Source organism: Phaethon aethereus (genome assembly GCF_964289735.1).
Source record: "Phaethon aethereus genome assembly, chromosome: 9".
Taxonomy (NCBI): Eukaryota; Metazoa; Chordata; class Aves; order Phaethontiformes; family Phaethontidae; genus Phaethon; species Phaethon aethereus.
Genome location: NC_138585.1, coordinates 13,341,437 through 13,363,466, shown reverse-complemented (window position 1 = coordinate 13,363,466; position 22,030 = coordinate 13,341,437). Strand labels below are relative to the sequence as shown.

The 22,030-nt window shown below is 37.8% G+C and overlaps 1 protein-coding gene across 1 annotated transcript in view; it reads left to right on the top strand.

Annotated features, from left to right (window-relative positions):
* Nucleotides 1-22,030, top strand: part of PLOD2 (procollagen-lysine,2-oxoglutarate 5-dioxygenase 2) — a gene marked incomplete at its 3' end in the record, with an annotated part of 54,015 nt that overhangs the window by 19,793 nt on the left and 12,192 nt on the right. The window contains 7 exon segments of the mRNA XM_082003764.1: nucleotides 4,567-4,735; nucleotides 5,916-6,026; nucleotides 8,038-8,101; nucleotides 8,901-8,998; nucleotides 12,016-12,117; nucleotides 15,775-15,900; nucleotides 16,606-16,727. Coding sequence (XP_081859890.1) covers nucleotides 4,567-4,735; nucleotides 5,916-6,026; nucleotides 8,038-8,101; nucleotides 8,901-8,998; nucleotides 12,016-12,117; nucleotides 15,775-15,900; nucleotides 16,606-16,727 — 792 coding nt within the window.

Below are 22,030 nucleotides of genomic sequence, written 5' to 3'. Positions count from 1 at the left end.
AAAGGGATCTGGACAGGCTGAATTGGTGGGCAGAGGCCAACTGTATGAGGTTTAATAAGGCCAAGTGCAGGGTCCTGCACTTCAGCCACAACAACCCCATGCAACCCTACAGGCTTGGGGAGGAGTGGCTGGAGAGCTGCCTGGTGGAAAAGGACCTGGGGTTGTTGGTTGGCAGCCGGCTTAACATGAGCTGTCAGTGTGCCCAGGTGGCCAAGAAGGCCAACAGCGTCCTGGCCTGTATCAGAAGTAGCATGGCCAGCAGGAGTAGGGGAGTGATCGTGCCCCTGTATTCGGCACTGGTGAGGCCGCAGCTTGAATCCTGTGTTCAGTTTTGGGCCCCTCAATACAAGGAGGATGCTGAGGTGCTGGAGCGTGTCCAGAGAAGGGCAACGAAGCTGGTGAGGGGTCTGGAGCACAAGTCTGAGGAGTGAGCGGCTGAGGGAACTGGACTTCTTCAGTCTGGAGAAGAGGAGGCTGAGGGGAGACCTCATTGCTCCTACAACTACCTGAAAGGAGGCTGCAGTGAGGTGGGTGTTGGTCTCTTCTCCCAGGTAACTAGCGATGAGAGGGGAGGAAATGGCCTCAAGTTGCACCAGGGGAGGTTTAGACTGCATATTAGGAAAAATTTCTTTATTAACAGAGTGATGAAGCACTGGCATAGGCTGCCCAGGGAGGTGGTGGAGTCACCATCACTGGAAGTATTCAAAAAACATGTGGATGTGGCACTTCAGGACATGGTTTAGTGGGCATGGTGGTATTGGGTTGATGGTTGGACTTGATGATCTTAAAGGTGTTTTCCAACCTTAATGATTCAGTGGTTCTGTGATAATCCCAAGTACATATTGATTTAAAGCCAGTGGAACTGATTCCAAATAGGAGAAGAAGATAGTTTGCTGATTCTAGCTTTATGTTTTAATTCTAATGATCTTTTTAATTTCCAGGAGTCCTAGTTTGCAATTTAAATGTTAATCAATGTAGCAGTAAGTTTGGAAAAGACAAATATAGTGAACTTCCTTTCTTTTCAAGTGTTTTTCATTATATTCATTGTGAAGCATTTGGAATATTAATCTTGGGGGTAGGGGGGAAGGAAATGTCTGGTTTATTTACTGTAACTAGGCAAATAATTTCTAGTGAACTGTTTACTTAAGCTTAGTCTTTTGCCTTTTTTTTTGTGCAGGTTTTTTATATGGCTCTCAATTCTGGAAATAGTTTGGACTTCTTCTGTGCACTTCTGTAGCTTGTGTCGAGGCGTAAATAGTGAAATGTCTTGCCTGCAGTTGGAATGCTATTTAAATTGGGCTTGTTTTTGCGAGAGCTAACCTCTGGTTTGCTTTGGACCATTTCAAATTGAACTGGCTAATGGCCAGTGTAGACTGGATAAAATGGTTGATGCTGTGATTGTTCATCCAGAAATCCCACAGCCATCTATTTGTATTGTGGAAGACTTCTGAAGCCTCGGGTTTTTTTTTTTTGTTAAACATTTGTCAGAAAGTGAGGGATAATTAAATTTTCTACATATCTCAAAATAGTTAGTGTGATCCTGGTGGGGATACTGTGTCAATGACAAAATGGCTGTGTGGCTGAACAGTCCAGTTAAATAGGACGTAATGTGGGACCTGAATTGCTGGTTACTAGTAAGCCCTCTCTTGTTTGTATTTTGAGCTCTTAACCTCCAGCTCCAACAGCAACACGTCCTTGTTATAAAAGTTGTGGATGCAAAAGTTGCATGTTCAATTCTAGAGAACCCAAGCCACTGTTGCTGTTTCCCTGTGTTGCTGGGAGCACTGGATGCATAGCCAGTGTGCCTTGCTGCTGCAAAAGAGGAGGAGGGATGGGTGGATTCCAGGCCCAAGCATCTGCCATCTGGGAGGTTCAGGAAATGGGATTGGAGTTGTGGAAAATTTCTGGGTGTTTTTCTTTTTTTTTTTCTCTCCTCCCCTTTCTTTTTGCTTTCTACTTTAATCGGAAGGATTTATGAAGAATAAATCAGAGTATCTGAGCTTTCCCAGCTTGCCAGGGCAGCCTGCTTATTCCTGGATATATCCGTACTTTTTCTCCCCTGTCAAATTTTGAAGCCCTGTTTAAAGTTATGTGCAGCACCCATAATAACAGTATAAACTGTCAAGGATAGTCCTCGGACCTGTTTGTGACACCTGTCTTATCGGTGTAGACCTGAGGTGAATCGTCCCTTACAGTAGGAGTTGAGTGCTAGATAGACTGAACATAATCTGACATAGCAGGTAAGCAAGGCAAAAGATGGGTTTATAGGTTTCAGTTTGACTCTAGAAGTTTTCCTGTTGCCTGGAGAGAAAAGCAAGAGCCTCATAAAGCAGCTGATGGGGAGGCTGGCAGCAAGGGGTGGAAGGCTGGTGGAGGTCCTGGGTGGGTGGAGGTGTGGTGGCAGTAAGTCACCTCTTGACAAAACAGATGGCCATGAAAGATAGTGGAAGATGTAGGTCCATGCTGGATTCATAGTCCTGCATAATATCCATTAGTGTGTAAAGTTTACAGTAATTGGTAATGCAGTTTAGCAGCTCTGTACTGTGCTTTGTATTATAAACTGTGCTGTATGAAGTAGCATATCCCTTTCACAAGCAGAGAGCAGAGCCTGTGGCTAGCCCAGCATATTACTTAATTTTGGCTTGCTTTTCCAGAATGTCAGTCCTTGGAAGCCAGTGTTCCAGGGGTGTTTGGTTCCTTCCCGCAGCTGTAAGTCATTGCAGCAGCAGCACTAACCTGATCAAAGAGGAGAAGCACAGCCTGCCATAAGCTATTAAGTTAAAGCCTCAGACAAATCTCTGTTTTTGTCTGTCTTCAACTTGTCTCCTGTTTCTTGCTTGTTCTTCAGGCTCCTTCTGGCTTTGAATCGGGCTACACCAATTGAATGGAAAAGGGAGGGAAGTGTATTCCTGTACATTTGAGCAGAAACAGTCAGTTTTTGCAAAACTGGGGAAGCTCCAAATTGTATTTTTTTTTTCCTTCTTCTGCCAAAGTCACAGAAAAACAAAACAGTGAGAGTTTTCGGAAACCCACTTACTTTATATAGACTGCATAACACACTTCCTCTCCAGGGTTCATACTTTGCTCTAGAGTGGAAGTCTTTTCTTTTGCATTTGTAAGCCAGCTGTTGTTCAGTTCTCTGAGGCCAATTGCACAAAATACCCTTTGAAGAGAGGACATTTCACATAATTTCAGAACTGTAACAAAGAAGTACTGGAAGTCAGTAATAGTTGATCTATTGGCACTATTGCTGAGTAATGCATTGCAATGCAAAAAGTTCTGTGTACTGCAGGTGGAGGTACTGCTGTCCTTCTTAACCCAGCTAAAAGACTTTGCAAGAACAAAATCTTGATCAAGGTTAGACCTTTTGATTTTTGGTAGCTGTACCATTCCTCTATATCAGGGCTGATGATTTTCTGTTACTAAGGTAGGTGTGTGGAATAAGAATATGCCTGCATTCAGTTGAGGGAGCTGTGAGACTGAGATGCTGCCATTAAATCCAAATATTCTGCTTTTTCAGCCAGAGCCTAATCTGTGACATGATTCCAATATTACCGTGTCATGATTTCATGCTGTGTAAAATGAACCTTGAAGTGGTTTGCACATTAGTGATTTTATATGTAGGTCTCGAGTACAAACAAAGGAACCTTATATTCTGAATAATTTAAGCGTTTATATATATTTTGAGGTTTTGGTTTTGTGTGTGTTTTTTTTCCAGAGGCATTGATTTAGATACGGTTCAACATCAAAAAATCACTAGGCTTGTGATACTACATTCTTATATTACCTTTGCCAAACCCATGCATGTTTCTTTGTTTTGGGGTAGTGCTGATCTTCGGCTCTGGGTAACTGCTGTTTTTGCAGATGAGGCCTCCACCTTTAGGTCTTTGTCCTCAATAGGAGTTGGGAGTAAAATGATGAACACATAAAGGCAGGTGAAGTTTTTCATAAATAGATATTGTGAAGTTTAGAGCCTTCTGAAGTCTTCAGCTCATTAAAGAGGTTGAAGGAGAAAACTGTATATTGCCAGGATGCAACACAATTTAAGTTTATGGGCAACTAGACTTCATTGAGAAATACCTTCTTGATAAGATTTTTCAGAAGAAAGTCAGTGACATTGTGTTTTGGAACAAGATCATCCAGAGTTTTTCCCCAGTGAGTCACCTAAATCGTCTTTCAGTCCTATTCTATTTCATCTGTTAAGTTTAGATTTTTATTTTTTTGTTGTTGTTCTTAAACACATAAACAGTTTTCTAATGGGGAAAATATACTTTTTTTTCACAATACGTGAAATATGAAAATCAATTTAAAGTAGACAAAATCTGAAGGAAAAAGAATGTCCAAAATGTGGAAGGTTAAAAAAAACTTAATGTAAATATAATGGGAAGCTGTATTGGATAAAAAGTGTTGACTGAAGTTTTTCTTCTAGAAGGGTATAGGATTTTTACATGGTGGCAAAACATGATTTAATGAGTAATTTTTCAGAATAAAATTTAAGTAGTCCACCCACTTGTGAACACATAAGCATTAAAATCAGTCTAATGGATATCTTTTCTTTATTTTCAGCTATGATGTTATCTTTGCGGGGGGCCCTGAAGAACTGCTAAAGAAATTTCACGAAACTAATCATAAAGTGGTGTTTGCAGCAGATGGACTAGTTTGGCCCGATAAAAGGCTAGCTGACAAGTATCCTGTTGTCCGGAGTGGAAAACGATTCCTGAACTCGGGAGGCAAGTGTGATTCTTGAACACATTAAACTCTTGGGCTTGAACATGACTCACTTCTGTTACCTGTTTTATGTATTTGTATGTGGAACTGTTCCTGAATTCCCCAACTATAAAATTGAGGACTGGATTTGATGTCTTCCCCTTCTCCCCACTTGACTAGCTCCTCTTCTGTGCTCAATAATACTTTTCATTCAAACTTAAATAGTATTTATTTCCAATAACTTATAAAAAGCAGGTAAGTAAAGTAACAATCTAGCAGGCAACTGAGCCTTGCAATGAAATGCTGTGCAGGCATGACCCAATTGACACTAATTGAATCTACTTCAGAAACAATCTAGTGTACAAGCCCAATCAAAGCAGTATGTGCTAATTATAAGCACGGTTTAGCTGGATCACAGAATTTTCTGACTTAGCTACCTTGTTCTTGGGGATCTTTGTATACAGTGTAGGTGTGCTGGTAGCTCTGCCTGACCCATCAGCATGTCTTAGGCAGTTCATTCAAAGAGAAGTATGAGTTATTCCTGTTAATCTCAAAGATATATTAATTCTGGAGTTCTCCTTTAAATGCCATCTCTGGTAATAATTTTGCAATTATTAATACATGCACTGACACTGATGTTTAACTGCTACAGAGCACACTATGTCATTTCTCGTAGGCACATGGTGCTGGGCAGCATGTAGCCATCTGGGAGTGTCCCCATTCCTTTCCCTCCCTTCTTTACCTCACCTATCTGTCCTATTTTTTTTTTGGGGGGGATGGGGGCTTAAACATAATGTATATTGGTTTTGGGTTGAATTGTCTTTGTTCGGGCAGTATTAAATTCAGGCGTCTCTGCCAGTAAGAAGTGATTGATGAAAAAGAAACATTTTCCACAGATGGACTTCTTGGGAACAGTAGTAGTCTAATCTCATGCTTTGGAGTTCTCGGGACCATCTTAAATAGATCTGTTTCCTATTTTTTTCCCTTCAAATAGCATTAGTATAAAAATAACCCTTAATTGTTAACACTTTAAAACAGAATTGGTACATATCACAGGAAGAAAACTGGATTTTGAGCCAAGTTGTATGAATTCCATACTTTTCATTTGCTGGCACCAAACAGTCAGAATGAAGTCCCTGACTGGTGGACAGCATTGGCTCAGTAGTTGTTTTTATGGAAATAACTTACATGTGTGTGATATTGCAGGATTTATTGGTTATGCTCCATATATAAATCGTATTGTGCAGCAATGGAATCTGCAGGATAATGATGATGACCAGCTGTTTTACACCAAAATCTATGTTGACCCATTGGCAAGGGTAGGTAGTGACTGGCTTTCTCATTTCTTTCTGCTTGAAATAACATGCTACTTCTCATAAAACATCAGGGAATAAAAATAAAAGGAATGCTGTCTCTCTATTCCTGAGTGCCATGTTGATGGTTGTGTTTGTGCTCCTGAGGTTCCTACTGTCGGAATGATGAACAGGCTTCCAAAGGTTCATGACTTGATATATCATTTCAGGCTGTTTGCAGATCCAGGCAGGTTGTGCTTCATTGTTAGAAATAATAGCTCTGAGGTATATGATCGGACACATTCATCTCAATGAGGGTCCCATGTAATTTGGCAGTTTGACGGCCAGAGAACGTGGCATTTTTCCAGGATGTCACTGAACTACTTGCTGATCCAGTGTTTTATATTTTGGCTTGCTGCCATTTCGGATCCTGCCTGCAGCTGCCTCGCTCTTCATTTTTTTTGTGCAGATACGTTCAATAAAGCTGCATCGTAAATTTTTGGTGAAGACCTCTCCGTGCCCTAGCTTAATAAAGTTCTCTGCTGAGTAGCAGCACTAAAGCATGATAAATGTCGGAAGCATGGCCCTGATGCTGGAAAGAAAGGGCTAAGGAAAGTTAACAAAGTATTGATGCGAAAAGACATTTAGAAGCTGATACTGCAGAATTTTGAGGTTGATTCTGAGCATTTGTATGCTTAAGGCAGATGTGAAATTTCTGAAATACATATATGTTTTTATATTAAGTTACGCCTGAAACACCAGGCATGTTTAGATACAGGTACAGAAATAGAATAGAATAGAATATTTCAGTTGGAAAGGAACCTACAAAGATCATCTAGTCCAACTGCGTGACCAATACAAGGCTGAACAAAAGCATTTTATTAAGGGCATTGTCTGAACACCTCTTAAACACTTGACAGGCTTAGGGCGTTGACAGCTTCTCTAGGAAGCCTGTTCCAGTGTTTGACCACCCTCTCAGTAAAAAAATGCTTCCTAATGTTCAGTCTAAACCTTCCCTGGCACAGCTTTGAACCATTCCCACGCATTCTATCACTGGATCCCAGGGAGAAGAGATCAGCATCTCCCTCTCCACTTTCCTTCCTCAGGAAGCTGTGGAGAGCAATGAGGTTGCCCCTCAGCCTCCTTTGCCCCAAACTAGACAAGCCCAAAGTCCTTAGCCACTCCTCACTGGACATTCTTTTCAGCCCTTAATGTTTGAATTGATTTTATGCAAGTTAAGTCAGATGCTAGATATGCAATTGAAAGGACAGGGTGTAGAGACATTAAAGCTGACTGTACCAAAATCAGAAGTAATATAATTAGCTGTCTAAACAGATTGTCTTCTAGACAAAATATGTGTACCTCTGCACTGTGATTCAACAAGCCTCTGTGGCACTTAGTGTGGGATGCTGTACTGTGCATTAGCACTGATTTTCTGTATGGTAGTGTCCAGTGCTGTAGAATATGTAACAAACTCTTGGAAGACCAAAACAGGGTATGTTATCTGTATAAGGGTTTTTAATTGTGTTTTAAAGGTTATATGATCAACATGTTAAAACTTCAAAACAAGCTACTTTTAATCCTACTTAGACTCTTATTTATAATACAATATTAGGAACATGTTTTAACACCTGTGGTGTTTTTGATTCTGATGTGATACTTAGATCTAGCTTTTGTATTTTTGAGACTGTGAAGCATAGTATGTTTTGTTGCTTGGCCAGGACTTGTTAATTTTTTTAAGGTAAGACACAAATTTTCTTTGGCTTATACTACCAAATTGAAGTTTCTTTGAAGAGTTATGACCCGTATGCTTCAAGTTTATCTAAAGTTTTTGCATATATAAAACTGATTGCTATACAGCTGTACAACTCAGGAATATAGAAAAACTTAACAGTATAAAATTAAGAGTTATATCTAAAAGTTGAATATGTAGAGTAGTTTTGCCTGATTACTTGCTGCCACTGCAGTATAACTGTAACATTACCATAAAAACATTGGCTTTTAGAAAGCCTCAACATCTTTGACACTTTTATTTCAGGAACGCTTTAACATTACTTTGGATCACAAATGTACAATTTTCCAGACCCTAAATGGAGCTGTTGGTAAGTGTATGATTTGCACGTTATATGTTTTATTAACTGTTATTAACACTTTCATTGCTTAACCATGAATATCATTCCCTAAACGTATGCTTGTTTTAAAGAAATATTTGAATGGATAAACCTGATTACCAGATTAACCAGATTAGTTACAGGTCTTTTGGGTTTAATATTAATTAATTTCTCCCATTGATAAAATAGTTGATTTAAAATAGAATACCTTTCAATAAACTAAGTTAGCAATAAATACAAATTTAAGAACGATTTTTCCATCTGCCTTTAACAAATTTAGTTACAGGAGTAGGATTGGTAATTAAAATTGCATTTTAGATGTTCTTAAGCAAATGGCTGTACAGAATGAAATGGAATATGGAATAATGTGGAATTTCCTTTATTTAATTGTCATGATATTAAAGTGAAAAATGTCATCTGTGCAAACTTCCTTTCTTACCTTTAACTTCCAATTATGGAACAACTTTTTATAGTCAGATCATATCTGAAGTAACTATGATTTCTCTATAAATAGTGTTTGCACAAGATTAGTTTTATTTTTAAAGCAGATTTTACTCAAATACTGAAGGCTGCTGATGGCAAACTCTGGAGTTTGATGTAATCTTATTTAGCATGAAGAGCTTAGAGTTCAAGGTCTAGTTAAAAAATTGAACAAAAGTTTCCAAATAAGTAACATCGACAATGATAGCAACAGCGAGGTACATTGTATCAGAAAGAACATAAAGAACTCTGAAATTTTAGCTTTTATTTATAAGCTGTTATTACTGTATGATCTTTGTGGATTTTTCAGATGATGTCCTTTTGAAATTTGAAGAAGGAAAAGTAAGAGCAAGGAATTCAGTGTACGACACATTACCAATCACCATTCATGGAAATGGTCCAACTAAAGTGAGTGGCAGTTTGTTTTAATTTTTGTGCAAAGATGGCAATTTTAATAGAGGCAAAACCAATGGTGGAAGAGCCTGAAACAGTTACAGCACACCACCACTGCTCATTTCCAATTAATGTTAATAAGAATTGCAAGGATAAACCCCCCATTCTAATAGCTTTCTCCACCATGTTGTTCTGCTATCACTCTAACTTGTTGTTGCTGCTGAAACAACTCATTCTGCTCCCAAATTCTTTGTAGCGTGGGATATTAGAAGCGAGTAAGCTTATGTTAATCTGTTCACTATCACAAAATAATTCTTGACGCTAGTGAAGAATGTGTATCTGGTTGTTAAGTGGTAATCAGAACGACAGGTTTTCAGCAGGGGAAAAATCTAACCAAGAGTCACAGACTGGGGTACAAAACAGTAACTCATCTGATCCTACTGCAGATCTTGGTGTGTATATGTATACATATATACACATATATAAAATAAATATATTGTATATAGGCAAAAATATATATGTGTGTGTATACACACACGGCTGACTCTGTTGTTGCATCTTCAGTGTCATTGATCACTGCCTGCAATGTAGCCTTGGCTCATGAGCTTTGGGTTTATGGTAGAGGACTGTGTCTGCCCTGTGAAACAGCTGTTTCAGCAGCTTCTGTTCATGTGTAAGGATTTGGTGGTCCAGAGGAGCTGGCAAGTTTCTCTGGGAGAAATGGCTACATTTTGGTCATGTGGCAGTTGCATTTTTTTGTTACATGGCCAAGAAGTGTAAAAGTGTATAATTTCTAATAGCCTCTGTTGGCAGCTACGTTCTAAGTTCTCCTGAATACATCTTCCTTACTGTAGCTCCTTATTTTCAGAAAAATGCCTCCCAGGAGAATGAAATAAAGCTTGAAACTCACTAATATCCTAGTGACTCCTGATTCTTAGTTTTTGCACTGTATTTCATCTTTGGATTTAGTGACTATAATGATGCTGTTATCCGTTTGGCTTATAACCACTCAGCAGTGGTGAAATACGTGACCAATTTCTTCCATGTTGCTAGTTACTTTTGCATGAATCAAATCCTCAGGTTATCTATCATCACTGCCTTTGCTGGCACTTTGACAAAGAAAAGAAAGGTACTGTATTTTAGAGTCGGGCAAGCAGTTTAGTTTGGAACTCCTTATACTAATCCACAAGTTTTGCTAAATTAAACAAAACACAATCTCTGCTTAAAACCAAGAAAACTCTTGCTGTATATCACTTTGTCAATGTGATTAGATTCTTTGATTTTAAACATAGAATAGAAGAGGACAATAGTATAATGGGATTGGAAGAAGTTTTCACTAGTTAGTACATAAATTATCATGAAAGTATTTCCCCCAAATTAATTCAAAATAGTAAAAGTTTTTTGTTTAAATACAAACCAGAAGGTTCTTATAATCTCATTAGTTTGCCCATTAGTAAATAACATTGGTCAGAGACACTTCTTTGAAATGGATACTAAATTATCCTGCCATCTGAACATGTACTTTTTTTTTTCTGAAGTGCAATGGCTTTTTGTGGAAAAAAAATTAATTTTTGTAGACTTTATTGTACATCTCTGAAATTAAGTTCAAGCAATTCTATTTATAATCTATCTAGAATGATTTTCAGCATACATAAACAAATGCCCAAAATACGGTAAAATACAGATTGAGTATTAGGCTGGAGTGTGTTTTCTATGCAAAATTATATTCTAACCTTCCAGTTTTTGATGAGGGCAGTAGAACAGGAATGAATAGCAGCTTTCATGAAGCCAGACTTCCCCTGGCATAAGAGATCCCTTAACCATTGCAAATGGCAGTAGAGTGGAGTTCTGCACAGACTTCCTGTGGGATCCAGGAGGACAGGGCAGTCCAGGCAGCCCATTGACAGAAAAAGTACAGATTTTGTTCAGTGGCGATTCAAAATGTGTTAAGAAGCTAGATGCTGCTTTAAAATGTGTTCTACTGGCTGGCTTCTGAATCTTGGCATAGATTGTCAAAAATACATCATCTGGGCACCTATCTTCTATATTTTCTATGTGTTTTTCATATGGTCACTCTTTGTGTTTTTTTGTAAAGTGTTGATATGTCATGGTTTAACCCCAGCTGGCAACTAAGCACCACGCAGCTGCTTGCTCACTCCCCCGGCCCCCCCCCCCCCCGCTGGGATGGGCAAGAGAATCAGGAGTAAAAGTGAGAAAACTCATGGGTTGAGATAAAGCCAGTTTAATAAGGAAAGCAAAAGCCACGCACACAAGCAAAGCAAAACAAGGAATTCATTCCTTCTTCCCCCAGCTTTATATGCTGAGCATGACATCATATGGTGTGGAATATCCCTTTGGTCAGTTGGGGTCAGCTGTCCCGGCTGTGTCCCCTCCCAGCTTCTTGTACACCCCCAGCTTCCTCGCTGGTGGGGTGGGCTGAGAAGCAGAAAAGGCCCTGACTCTGTGTAAGCACTGCTCAGCAGTAACTAAATCATCCCTGTGTTATCAACACTGCTTCCAGCACAAACCCAAAATACAGCCCCACACTAGCTGCTATGAAGGAATTTAACTCTATCCCAGCCAAAACAGGCACATGATAATTCTCAGAATTGGGAAAAGAATGAAACTGTAATTTTTTTGTTTGTATGGTTTTTTTTTTAATCTTATTTCTTCTTGAAGTCATAGCTAACAGGTTTTGAAAGCTGAATGATATATAGTCTGTGTCTTGGAAGTCATACGAGCATTTAGCTGGTACTTGTTATGCTTGCAACAACCTTTGGTTTAACTGAAGCAATAAATATTGGTGCTAGGAGAATATCATCTCTGGTTTGTAAAAGAAAAGAAGAAGAAACAGCTTTTACCAGCTATTTTTGTGTGTGTTTTTGTTTTTTAATCTTAAATAAAGAAAAAACCCCAGAGTCAATTGCCTTTAGGTATAAGGGATTCAGTGAGTAAGTCTGAATTCTTTAAAAGGTACAAGTCACCATTTGCACGCACGTTTCATTAATCTGAATTGTTAATTTATTTACCAGATTCACTTGAATTATTTGGGCAACTATATCCCCAATGCTTGGACACGGGAAACTGGTTGCGGTATTTGTGATTTAGACTTACTAGACCTGTCAGCAGTAACGGTAAGAATACTTTTCACAAGAACAAAACCCTTTTGAATCCATTTGATAGATGTATAGTGAGTTCTGAGGCAAAGTGGCTTCAGTATGTAATACTATCTTCCCTAGACACCTCAGGATATTTTTTCTGGTGTATGAAACTGTAAAGATGGAATTGTAATTTACTGGAAATGTCAATACTTGCAGAAATGTTTTTATGCATGCATTTTAATGTAGGTTTCCCCAGTATTACTGAAGATGATGATCCTACCCCCAAAAGCCTTCCAGATCCTTACCTCTGTTCACTGAAGGTGAATGAATAATTTTTGAATCATTTATGATTCAAGTGCATAAGTAGAATTTTTGGGGGATTGAAATATCTAAAGAGCTTTTCTTATTTCTAACTGCAGACCTACAAAAACCTTGAATACACATCAAGTTTAATAATACACATACAGTTTAATAATCTCTGTTACAAACAGAGGATAACAGTTAACTGTAACATGGTTACAGGTACAGTTTTCTGAGAGACATAGAAATAGTCAAAACTGCTTCACGTTGGAAAGGATTATGCAAATATCTATATTGTATATGCAAATGTGTATCTGTAGAATAAATCTGATGTAATTGAGGTAAGTCTTCAGAATTCTTGTCAGGCAAACATACACGTACACAGGCGTGTGTGTATACCAAATACTTGGGAACTTACTTTGGGTCTTTGGCTCCAAGCATCATGTCTCTAGAGTCTTTGTGAATATTTCAGCTCATACTTGGTAAATTTTAGGCAGAGTAAATACTAAGATCTACCATGTGGAAATGTAAGTCTTGTACTTAAAAGAACATTGTCATTATTCTTAACAGGCTGTTTCCAGCAGCTGTTTCATTTCTGTTCTGTATTGAAAATTTGAATGAGAACAGATCTTGGAGGGCCATGTTGAGGATAGCATGAAAGAAGTAGTGGCGTATCTTTGTAATGAAAGGACGAAGTGAAAGAATTTCTGGACAATAAGCAACGTATGGGCTGGAAAGTAAATTTAAAAAGTCATTGCTGGAATTGTAATAACATTCCGATTCTTATTTTTTTGTTTATTTAAATTTTGCTTTGAAAATACAGCACTCAAATGGTGTTCTACTGAAATAGTGCTTGTGCTCTCAACACAAAGTTTACCTGAGGAGAAGTTGTTTAAGTTTTTCCTAATGGTGTTTGCAATTAAAACATGGTTGGGGAACAGTTAAATCTTAAAGCCAGTAATGGGGAGTGACTTGCAATGACTTACTGTATTGCTTCCTATAGTTTATGTACATCTACTTGGAACGTGTCTTCCTTACTGTAATTCTTTCTTTGGACTTCATACCTCACTCACTCTGCCAGCAGAAATAACGAGACTTTTCCTTGGCCTCAGTGGAAGTGTTTACTTCAGGCATTTCTGAGTACAAGCAATATTTCATTTTCTGAACATGCTTTCTGTTCTGGCCTGGCCGGTTGCTACTTTACAAGAAATCTTCAGTAAAAAGAGCAATACTAACTCTGTGCCTCTAATCATTCTTCCTATATTGTTTTATTTAACTTTCTGTGCTGATGCACTCATACCTTCTGAGGATTTTGCTTGTTCTTCTTGTAGGCAAGTAGAGAATCAGATTTGTTATATCAGATTTGCTGATACCAACTATGTTTTGGGTTTTGAGTTCCTTTCGATGAATTCTGGCATGAACGGGTTCTTGACTCAATATGCTTAGGTGTTGTGGTTTCAGTGTTTTGGGATAGGCTTACCTACAGACCTTGACCTTAGGAGTACAAAACCGATAAGCTCCAACATGGAACAAGGAGCTCAAATAATACTGCCTTGCCTCATGGTCACAAGGGTATCATTCCTTCTTTGAAGGTCAGAGGTAGGTGCATGCAAGGCAGAGCTGGGTGGAAGCATTGCCATGGCTGTGCAGGTTGTTCTGCCGTGCATGAGCAGAAGAGCCCGAGGTACTACCAGGGTCAGTGTGAGCAGATGCTGGGAGAATGGCCTGTGAAAGGCTGAGCTTTGGGATTACCTGGGAAGGAGCTGAGAGCCACAAATGCAGAGTCTTTTGCTTGATCCTTGTCCTGTTCACAGGAACAAGACCTCCCATGCTCTGACCATGGCTGAGGTGTGGAAACACTCAGTAACTGCTTTCTTCTCTGCTCAGCAGCCCCTGCCACCCCCAAATTAGCTACCTGCCCATGTCAAAACAGGTTAATAGTAAATAAGTTGAAGAATGCACCTTTGCTCAATGAGTGTAAATTTTTGCCACTTAAATTTTTTTTTCTTCCTGAAACTTAAAATTAAATTGGATAACAAACTTAATTGCCCTAGAGCTCCTTCCTAAATCCTAAAGTTTATTACTGATATGGAGCCTTCCTATTGCAGGTGGAAAGGGTGACCTCGCTCATCCTCCTGCTTCACTGGTGCCTCTTGTGGCAAAGGTTCCTGGACTTTGTCTCAGTATGACTACACAGAGCATTGTCCTGAATTTCTTCCAAAATTTGTCACTCACTCACTGGTTGTGAAAAACCAGTCTGCCTGAATATGTATTAGGTTTGCAGATAAAATTGTGAATAGGAGGTAGTCAGGGTAAACATTGGTGCCTAATGTTTCTGGTCGGGTGTGCTTGCCAGTATGTTTTTGGGTTTCCGATGTAGACAGTGATGCTGTGAAATATCAACATGCGCTGATGGTTTATCCAGACACTCCAAGTGGGTGTTGGCTTGCTTAAGGAAAGCTAATTTGTGGCCGTTTATACTCATATAAGGTTTCTCTCTGAGCCTTGTAATGAGTTAGATGTTTATACTAACTGTCTGTTTTAGAGGTGGAAAAAATTTTTATTTCATCAGTGCATTTCTTTCTGTAGGAGTCAAAGCCTTTGAAGGTTAAATTTTTTTTGTCTCGCATAATGTAATAATATATTTTAGGAGTACACGAAAGTACCATCTAGGTTTGTTTTAGTGGTTGTCATTTCTATTTCAAGCATGTACAAACCAGAAATTAATACCACTGTTCAAAAGTTGTGAATTAACATTAAAATAAGGTGGATAAAACTTCAGTACCCCTGGATGCAAGGGGAGAAGCTCTAGTTACTTCATCAAAGGTCTTGATAAAATCTGTGAGTAGGGAAGTAATGCAGAGCCCACTTAATAATGGTCGGGGGAAATAGTGCATATACATGTATGGGAGGGTATTGCAGTCTTTGGCTTAAAATACAGATGACTAAAATATTTTGTGCTATTTATTCTTTAACTACCTGCAAACAAACCTGGTCTTCCCTATATTTTTCTCATAAATTTAATATATATATATGTATTACTTTGAAAAAATGAATTTGCCATGCAGTTCTAGGTGTAGTTTCTGCAATACATTTTTGCCATTTAATTTTTTTAAATTAAGAATTTTAAAAAACATTATTTTCTACTTCTAGTTTCTATTATTGGAATTAAGATAGTTTTCTAGCAATATTAAATCCATTCTCTTTGCTTATTTATTGAAGTCAGTGAAAATAAACAGGAGGTATAGCACTTTTGAGCTAATTGGTTTTGGTTGTTTGAAAGCTGTGTGGGCTAAGTTACTACAATATGATATTAGTTGCTCTTTAATATAACTAATCTTAGAAAGGAGGCAAGTCTTATTGGTTGTGTCAAAATATCATTTTTTTTAGGAATATCCAAGAGTAATAATTGGTGTTTTCATTGAACAACCCACTCCTTTCCTACCTAAATTTTTAGACAGACTGTTGACTCTGGACTACCCAAAGGAGGCACTTGGTATCTTCATTCATAATAATGTAAGTATGATGTACTATTGTACAAAGCTTCAATTTTGGAAACTATGTTATGAATGAAAGCTATGCTGGGTTTCTTTGCTTCAGCCAGAAGTCATATGGTATTTGAAATTAATATAAAAGACTGAATAGCTTTTTTTATCATAGAGGGGGGAAAATCCTACCCAGTATTTTAATATTCTAATGTCAACCATAATACACAAAAGATACAAATGAGGGCACTGGGTTGGAAGCATTGCATGCAGCTGAGATCTCTTAAATTAGAGATAGGGTAATTAAAAATTATAGAAACAATCACTGTGACTACATTTTAAAGAAACAATGACTGTGACTGTCCACCTGGGTATAGGTGGCAGCTCCTTCTCTAAAGCCATTCTGGAGTGGCATAAACTCCAGTGTGCCACTGAGGTTGTAGGATGGTTTTTGAAGATCATAAATATTCTGAACAAATATTGCATAAACAGTATGTGAATTTTTCACCATTGTTCTGGAGGTACAGCTTTGATTTACATTGCTGATGTGTTGGATTCTTTTGCTAAGATTTTGGACAGAAGAGTTTTGTTTTAATGACATACTGGAATCTCTTCAAATACTGTTTGCCATCTGTTTGTTTAGGATAGAATACAATGTGTTCTTGGATGCTATGTTTATGATTTCACAGCAACTTGTACTTTTCATTCACTATAAACAATGTTAACATGATTACAGGAGGTTTACCATGAAAAGCACATCAAGAAATTCTGGGATAAAGCCAAGAACATTATCAGAAATATAAAAATTGTTGGACCTGAAGAAAATCTGAGTCAAGCAGACGCCCGGAACATGGGAATGTAAATTCTAATTTATAATCTGTTATGTTGCATATGCTAACATTTTATCTTTTATGTATATTATTTTGCATCTTAAACACTGACAACTTTACATCTTAAGACATAAAAGTGGGAGCTTTTGTGGTAGAACAAGATCTAGATGTAATGTATGAACTGTTGAGTATTTCATGGTTTCTGTCTAATATGAAAAGCTCTTGGTCATTGTGAAAACATCTCTCCAGTTTGGACTACTTCGATAGTCTGTCATCTTCTCTTCTAATGAAGGCATAGACAATAGTAGAATAAAAAGAAATAAGAGATGTCAGATTTTTTAATGCTATAGTTATCTCAAACATGGTTATATAATAAAAACATGATGAGCATAAACTGTAAAGTTCAAATTTTTTTTTTTAAGAGTGCTATTGAAATGAAATAGATGGTACAATACAACAGACTTTAATAAAAAGTTTGTGCAGAAAATTACATGCAGCAGTAATTTAAAAAAAGGTGGAAGTAGGTGCATATGCAAATAGAAATTCTAATGGCAGTGTATCTTCTGAAAATGTATTTGGTTTTAATTTGGTTTTATTTTTTATCCAAATCCTTTTCAAGCAGACTTACCACAGAGTGATTTCACAGAATAGAAGTACCTCTTGCACTGGATATGCATTTAACAATTCCACTTTTGTTGTCTTTCACCCTCCTGCTCGCCCCCCCTTTTTTTAAAATGTCATTACATTTAAGTAAAAATATGGCTAAAACTTGTCCTGGGCATACAGGTGACAGAATTCTGTTTCTTCCTATGGTTCAAAGAGGCAGGAGTATCCCTTAGAAGTGCCTTAGCAGAAGTTTCTGCTTTCAGGAAAATAAATAAATAAAAAAAAAGAACTTGCAAAGGCAACTGACTTTATCTTATCCTTGGTCTTGCTTTTTCTTCCTTTTGTCCTTTTTTCCTTTCATTCTTACTAGGGTATCCAACTCTAGCTTTTAAAACCTGGCACTTGCCAGGCCTAAATCTGAACCTTGTATTCCGTGTCAGACCTGCCTGTCAAGCGGTCTCCTAGTGGCTACAGCACTGGCTACTACTACAGAGTTGCTCAAGGCTCTCCCAGTATGCCCATCAGTCTGATTATGGACATTTACAGACTAGGATCCCGCCAAGACCTTGGTGTGGCCCTTGAGCAGGCTTCATTCGTGCACAATTCTTCCACTCTCTTCTCTTCCCAAATCTTCCATGAATGTCACAGCAGAGCGATTATTTCCAAAAGAAAAGGTCCTTTTCTTTTGTGTTCAGGGGTTGCGAGCATAGCATAGGCTGTTCATGGCATCAACTGAAAGCATGAAGGACTCTCCGTGGTGGTCTCGGAAATTAGTTTAAATGGGGTTTTGTTGTGCTGAAGCCACTGGGAAAGTGTTACCTGGCTGAAGTCCAAGCCCCTCCCTGTAACCTTTCTAGGAAATGATGCAGATGTCCAGTGGTAGCGTAAGCAGCCATTCGCATGTTCATAAATCATTCCTTATTTCCAGTAGTCTCTAAAGCAAATGTACTATGTTTGCAAACTTTCTGAAGTACTGTATGTTAAGTTTAACTGCGGTGGAATTTCCGGAGTTGCCTTTTCCTCTTTGGTGTTATATAGACACCATAAGGCAGAATCTTTAGTGTAAACAATTGCTATACTGTCACTAAATCTCACCCAAAGATCTTTCAACCTGTCATCTTTTGATAGAACCTAGTGACTTGGTTTTAATGTGACATATGATCTTTGCTTGATCTGTGGATAAAAAAATAGTAATTTTAAATGTATATTTGCACAAAATAACTTCAAATTCTGTTATGTATAGCGGGGAGATAATCATACCTGTGATGTCTACCACTATATACGCTACACTGTGATGTGTTATCCATTGTTTGGATATAACTTGACCCATGTTGCTCCTGCTTTGAAAGGCTGCTTTATTAAAGATTCTGTCCTAAAGAGATGCATAGCATATAGAGAAAACATGATGCATGTGGAATGAAGCCATGCCAAAAATACTGAATCATCCAGTCTTCTGATTAATTTTCTCCTGCCACTATATGCATTATTGACTGATAGTTTTGTTCCATCTGCCTCAAACACTTGCTTTCTCTCTTTTTCCAAATTAGCTGATTTTAGTATCTCTCTGTTAATTTCCAGTAGATTTAGCATTAATTTGGTCTCCTCACTTGCACATTTCACACACAAAATTTATTTGTCTGAGACAGAAAAACAGGCTTCAATTAATACAGTTCAGTGCCTAGTGATAGAATAAAAAAAAAGGGAAGTGCGAACTTAAACATTGAAGGTCTAGTTTGTTTTCATCAAAATACTTTCGAGTATGCTATGTGGTTGGGTCAGTTTTCTCCTTATATCTTTTTTTTCCCCTTTTGGCTCAGTAAAAATTGGTGATAAATCACTGCAAGGATCTCTAAATAAGACTTATGTCAATACAAATGTGAGGAAAATAACATTTTTTATTTCATCCATACCTATACAGCAAAACCTCTATCTACGTTTCTCATTCACATTATAAAGAATAATTTAAGCATTTACTTTATTGCTGCTTCTTGACATGGAAAGCCCTCTCTTGCGCTTGTGGAAGTTGGATAGCTGCTGGAAAGGGCCCAAAATTGTGCAGTCAGCAAAGACTTGTTACAGTTCAACCATATTGGCAAACAGGAACGTACAGCTTTCCTTATGGGCTGACAGAATAAAAAGAGAGGAGAATAAAGTCGAATAAAGAGAAGTAAACCTTAGCTGCATGTTGTCCGAGTATTTTCTGTGCACATGCATCCCTTGAACCCCTAAAATAGCATTTCTTTGTCTCTTTTTTTGCCTTTGTCTACAAGGGATATATCAGACCTTCTTACAGCTGGTTCTTTATTTCTTTAAGAAAAAATTAATTTGTGGTTTTGCCTTTTTTGGAGATGAGATTGCAGCCAGCTGTTACAGAATTTGTTATGATAGAAAATGTAAAATAACAATATGAAAAATGTTCAAGCAGTAACAGAAAGTGGGGAAATACAGGAATTTATTTTATTTGCTTCTTTGAGGTTTTATTTATAAAAAGCTTACTTTCCGTAATCTTTTTTTCCCCCCAGTACTTACGAACTTCAGGCTTTTTTTTTTCCAGGTGTTTTTTTCCCTCCCTCAAAAATATTGGTAATAGAACTAGCTAGGGTTTTTTTCTGAACTTTTTAAGAAGTGTGGTTTACCTCAACTTTTAGTGGGAATATGCAAGTTTTAATGAAAGTTTACGTTGAAACCTTTCAAAAGTTTTAGGAAGAATAGTGGAGAGATCAGTATCAGAGTTCATTGACCTCACTGTTGAATTTTGAGCTGAATCTGGGGTCTCCTGTGTGCTTCTTGAAAGTCAGAGATATTGTCAATGTGTCCAAGTTCCCATTGGTATTGATAAATGACGACAGGGATGCAGGAGGAGTCCTGGGTTTCAGTCCTGTAAGCAGGGCAAGTATCTTTGCTGTGGTTAAAGGAAGAGCAGGGGTTAAATCTGTGTCTCCCAGATGTCAAGTGATTTCTGTTGGAGCCTTGGATTTTTTGGAACTGCTTCTCCTGAACACTTGAGCATTTTTGATTTCAGTGTCGGATGGAGGAGGAACATTTTGAACTGGGAGTGTTGCAGAAGAAAAACAACTTTCCCACCCATATCTGATTTCAGTAGCTTTCAGGTGCGGTAACTGTGGTAACAATACTGAAGCCTGAGATACAAAAGTAAACATTAGTGCTTTATCTGTTTTGTGGCTACAGTTGTTTGTTTTTAGTGATGAGTGGTAAGAATTTCTTTATACTGTTGTGGCTATCCAGAGAGATGAAGAAGATAATCCTAAATGGCAGGCAATGCCACCCAGTCTTTAAGTGCGTGTTGCAGCTTTGTATCTGGGGCACTTTTTCCTTCAGAGGTCTGTGAAATGGAGTAAGGCTTTTCCTTCAGTCGGCATTTCAAATCTTATTTCCAAACTGTGAGGGGTATAAAAATGATACATTGATTAATTTCAAATTCAAACTGTGTCTAAAAAAAAAAAGTATGTTACTCAATGGTAAAGAAATGGAGTGGCCTATATGTCTTACCCCTATAAGCAACTTGCCCCTTGGAATATCTCAGTGGAAAGTTTGATGAAGAGAAGAGCAGTGACACTTTCCCTTTTCAGATGAGGTCACTGTTCCAGATGGGCTTGTGGTTTGTAAGCAAAGTTAAATATCACTCCAATTGCAAAATACTGTAAACTGATCTGCTGAGCTTCGCTTCGTGCTTCCAGTAAAAAATCTTGGCCTTCTACTAAATCTTTGTTAATTGTTACACTGAAATGACTTTAAGTTATGTACAAAAATATAGCTTTCTTTTCAATATTTGGTCTTAGTTTATAAGCATGTGGAGTGTAAAGCAAGTAGATGAAAGGTTTTAGCCATTGAATTTAGACTGAGAAGTGTATTATTTTACATATGAGTATTTCTAGAAAGCACTTTCCACTTGTTCCTTGCTGGGACCTGGATATACACAATAAATATTTTCACACATAATCTGGGATTTCTACATCTGGAGAGGTTATCATACACTGTAAGGAGGTAACACTTTAAAGCATGAGAATATGCAGGATTACTTCTATTTCCTTGGGGAAGCTACTTGGCAACACTGAAAGCCTAAAGAGAACATGCATGAATTCCTTAAGAGTAGGCTTGCCTTATTAATTTTGACAGAAACTTTTACAATTCTTTTTCTGTGTATCTGAAACTGGAAGTGTTTTGTGGAGATTTTTGTTAGTGACCTTAAAGTGCAAAGGCAAAACTTATTGCACATTTGACGTGGTGACTTGTATCTGGAAACACAAGGAGAATTATCCTTTAAATGTGAATTGTTGCCATTTGGTGATACAGTCTTCAATGCTGTATAGAAAGAATTAGGGGGGAAAAAATGAGTCAAAGTACAGGCAGGACAGTAGCCTTGATTTTTGACCTTTTTTATATATATGTATTGACACTCATTTATTTATATATATATTATAAATATATTTATTTAGTATTCTTGGTTACGGAGATTGAAGTTGGAGGTTTCACATTGTAGGTGATTTGTGCTACAGCTGAATTTCCAGTGTGTTTAAGGCAGTAATGCTTTCAAAGAGGTCTCAATAGATTATTGAAAGACTGAATGTGACTTAGACCAAAACTTTTATTATTTTGTGCTTTGGATTACTATGTGAATGAAGAACAGAAAGATTTTCAACACTAAACGTATTGGACCAGGTTTAATAGAATTCTGGAGTTAAAGGCAGGGGGGAGGAATGGCAA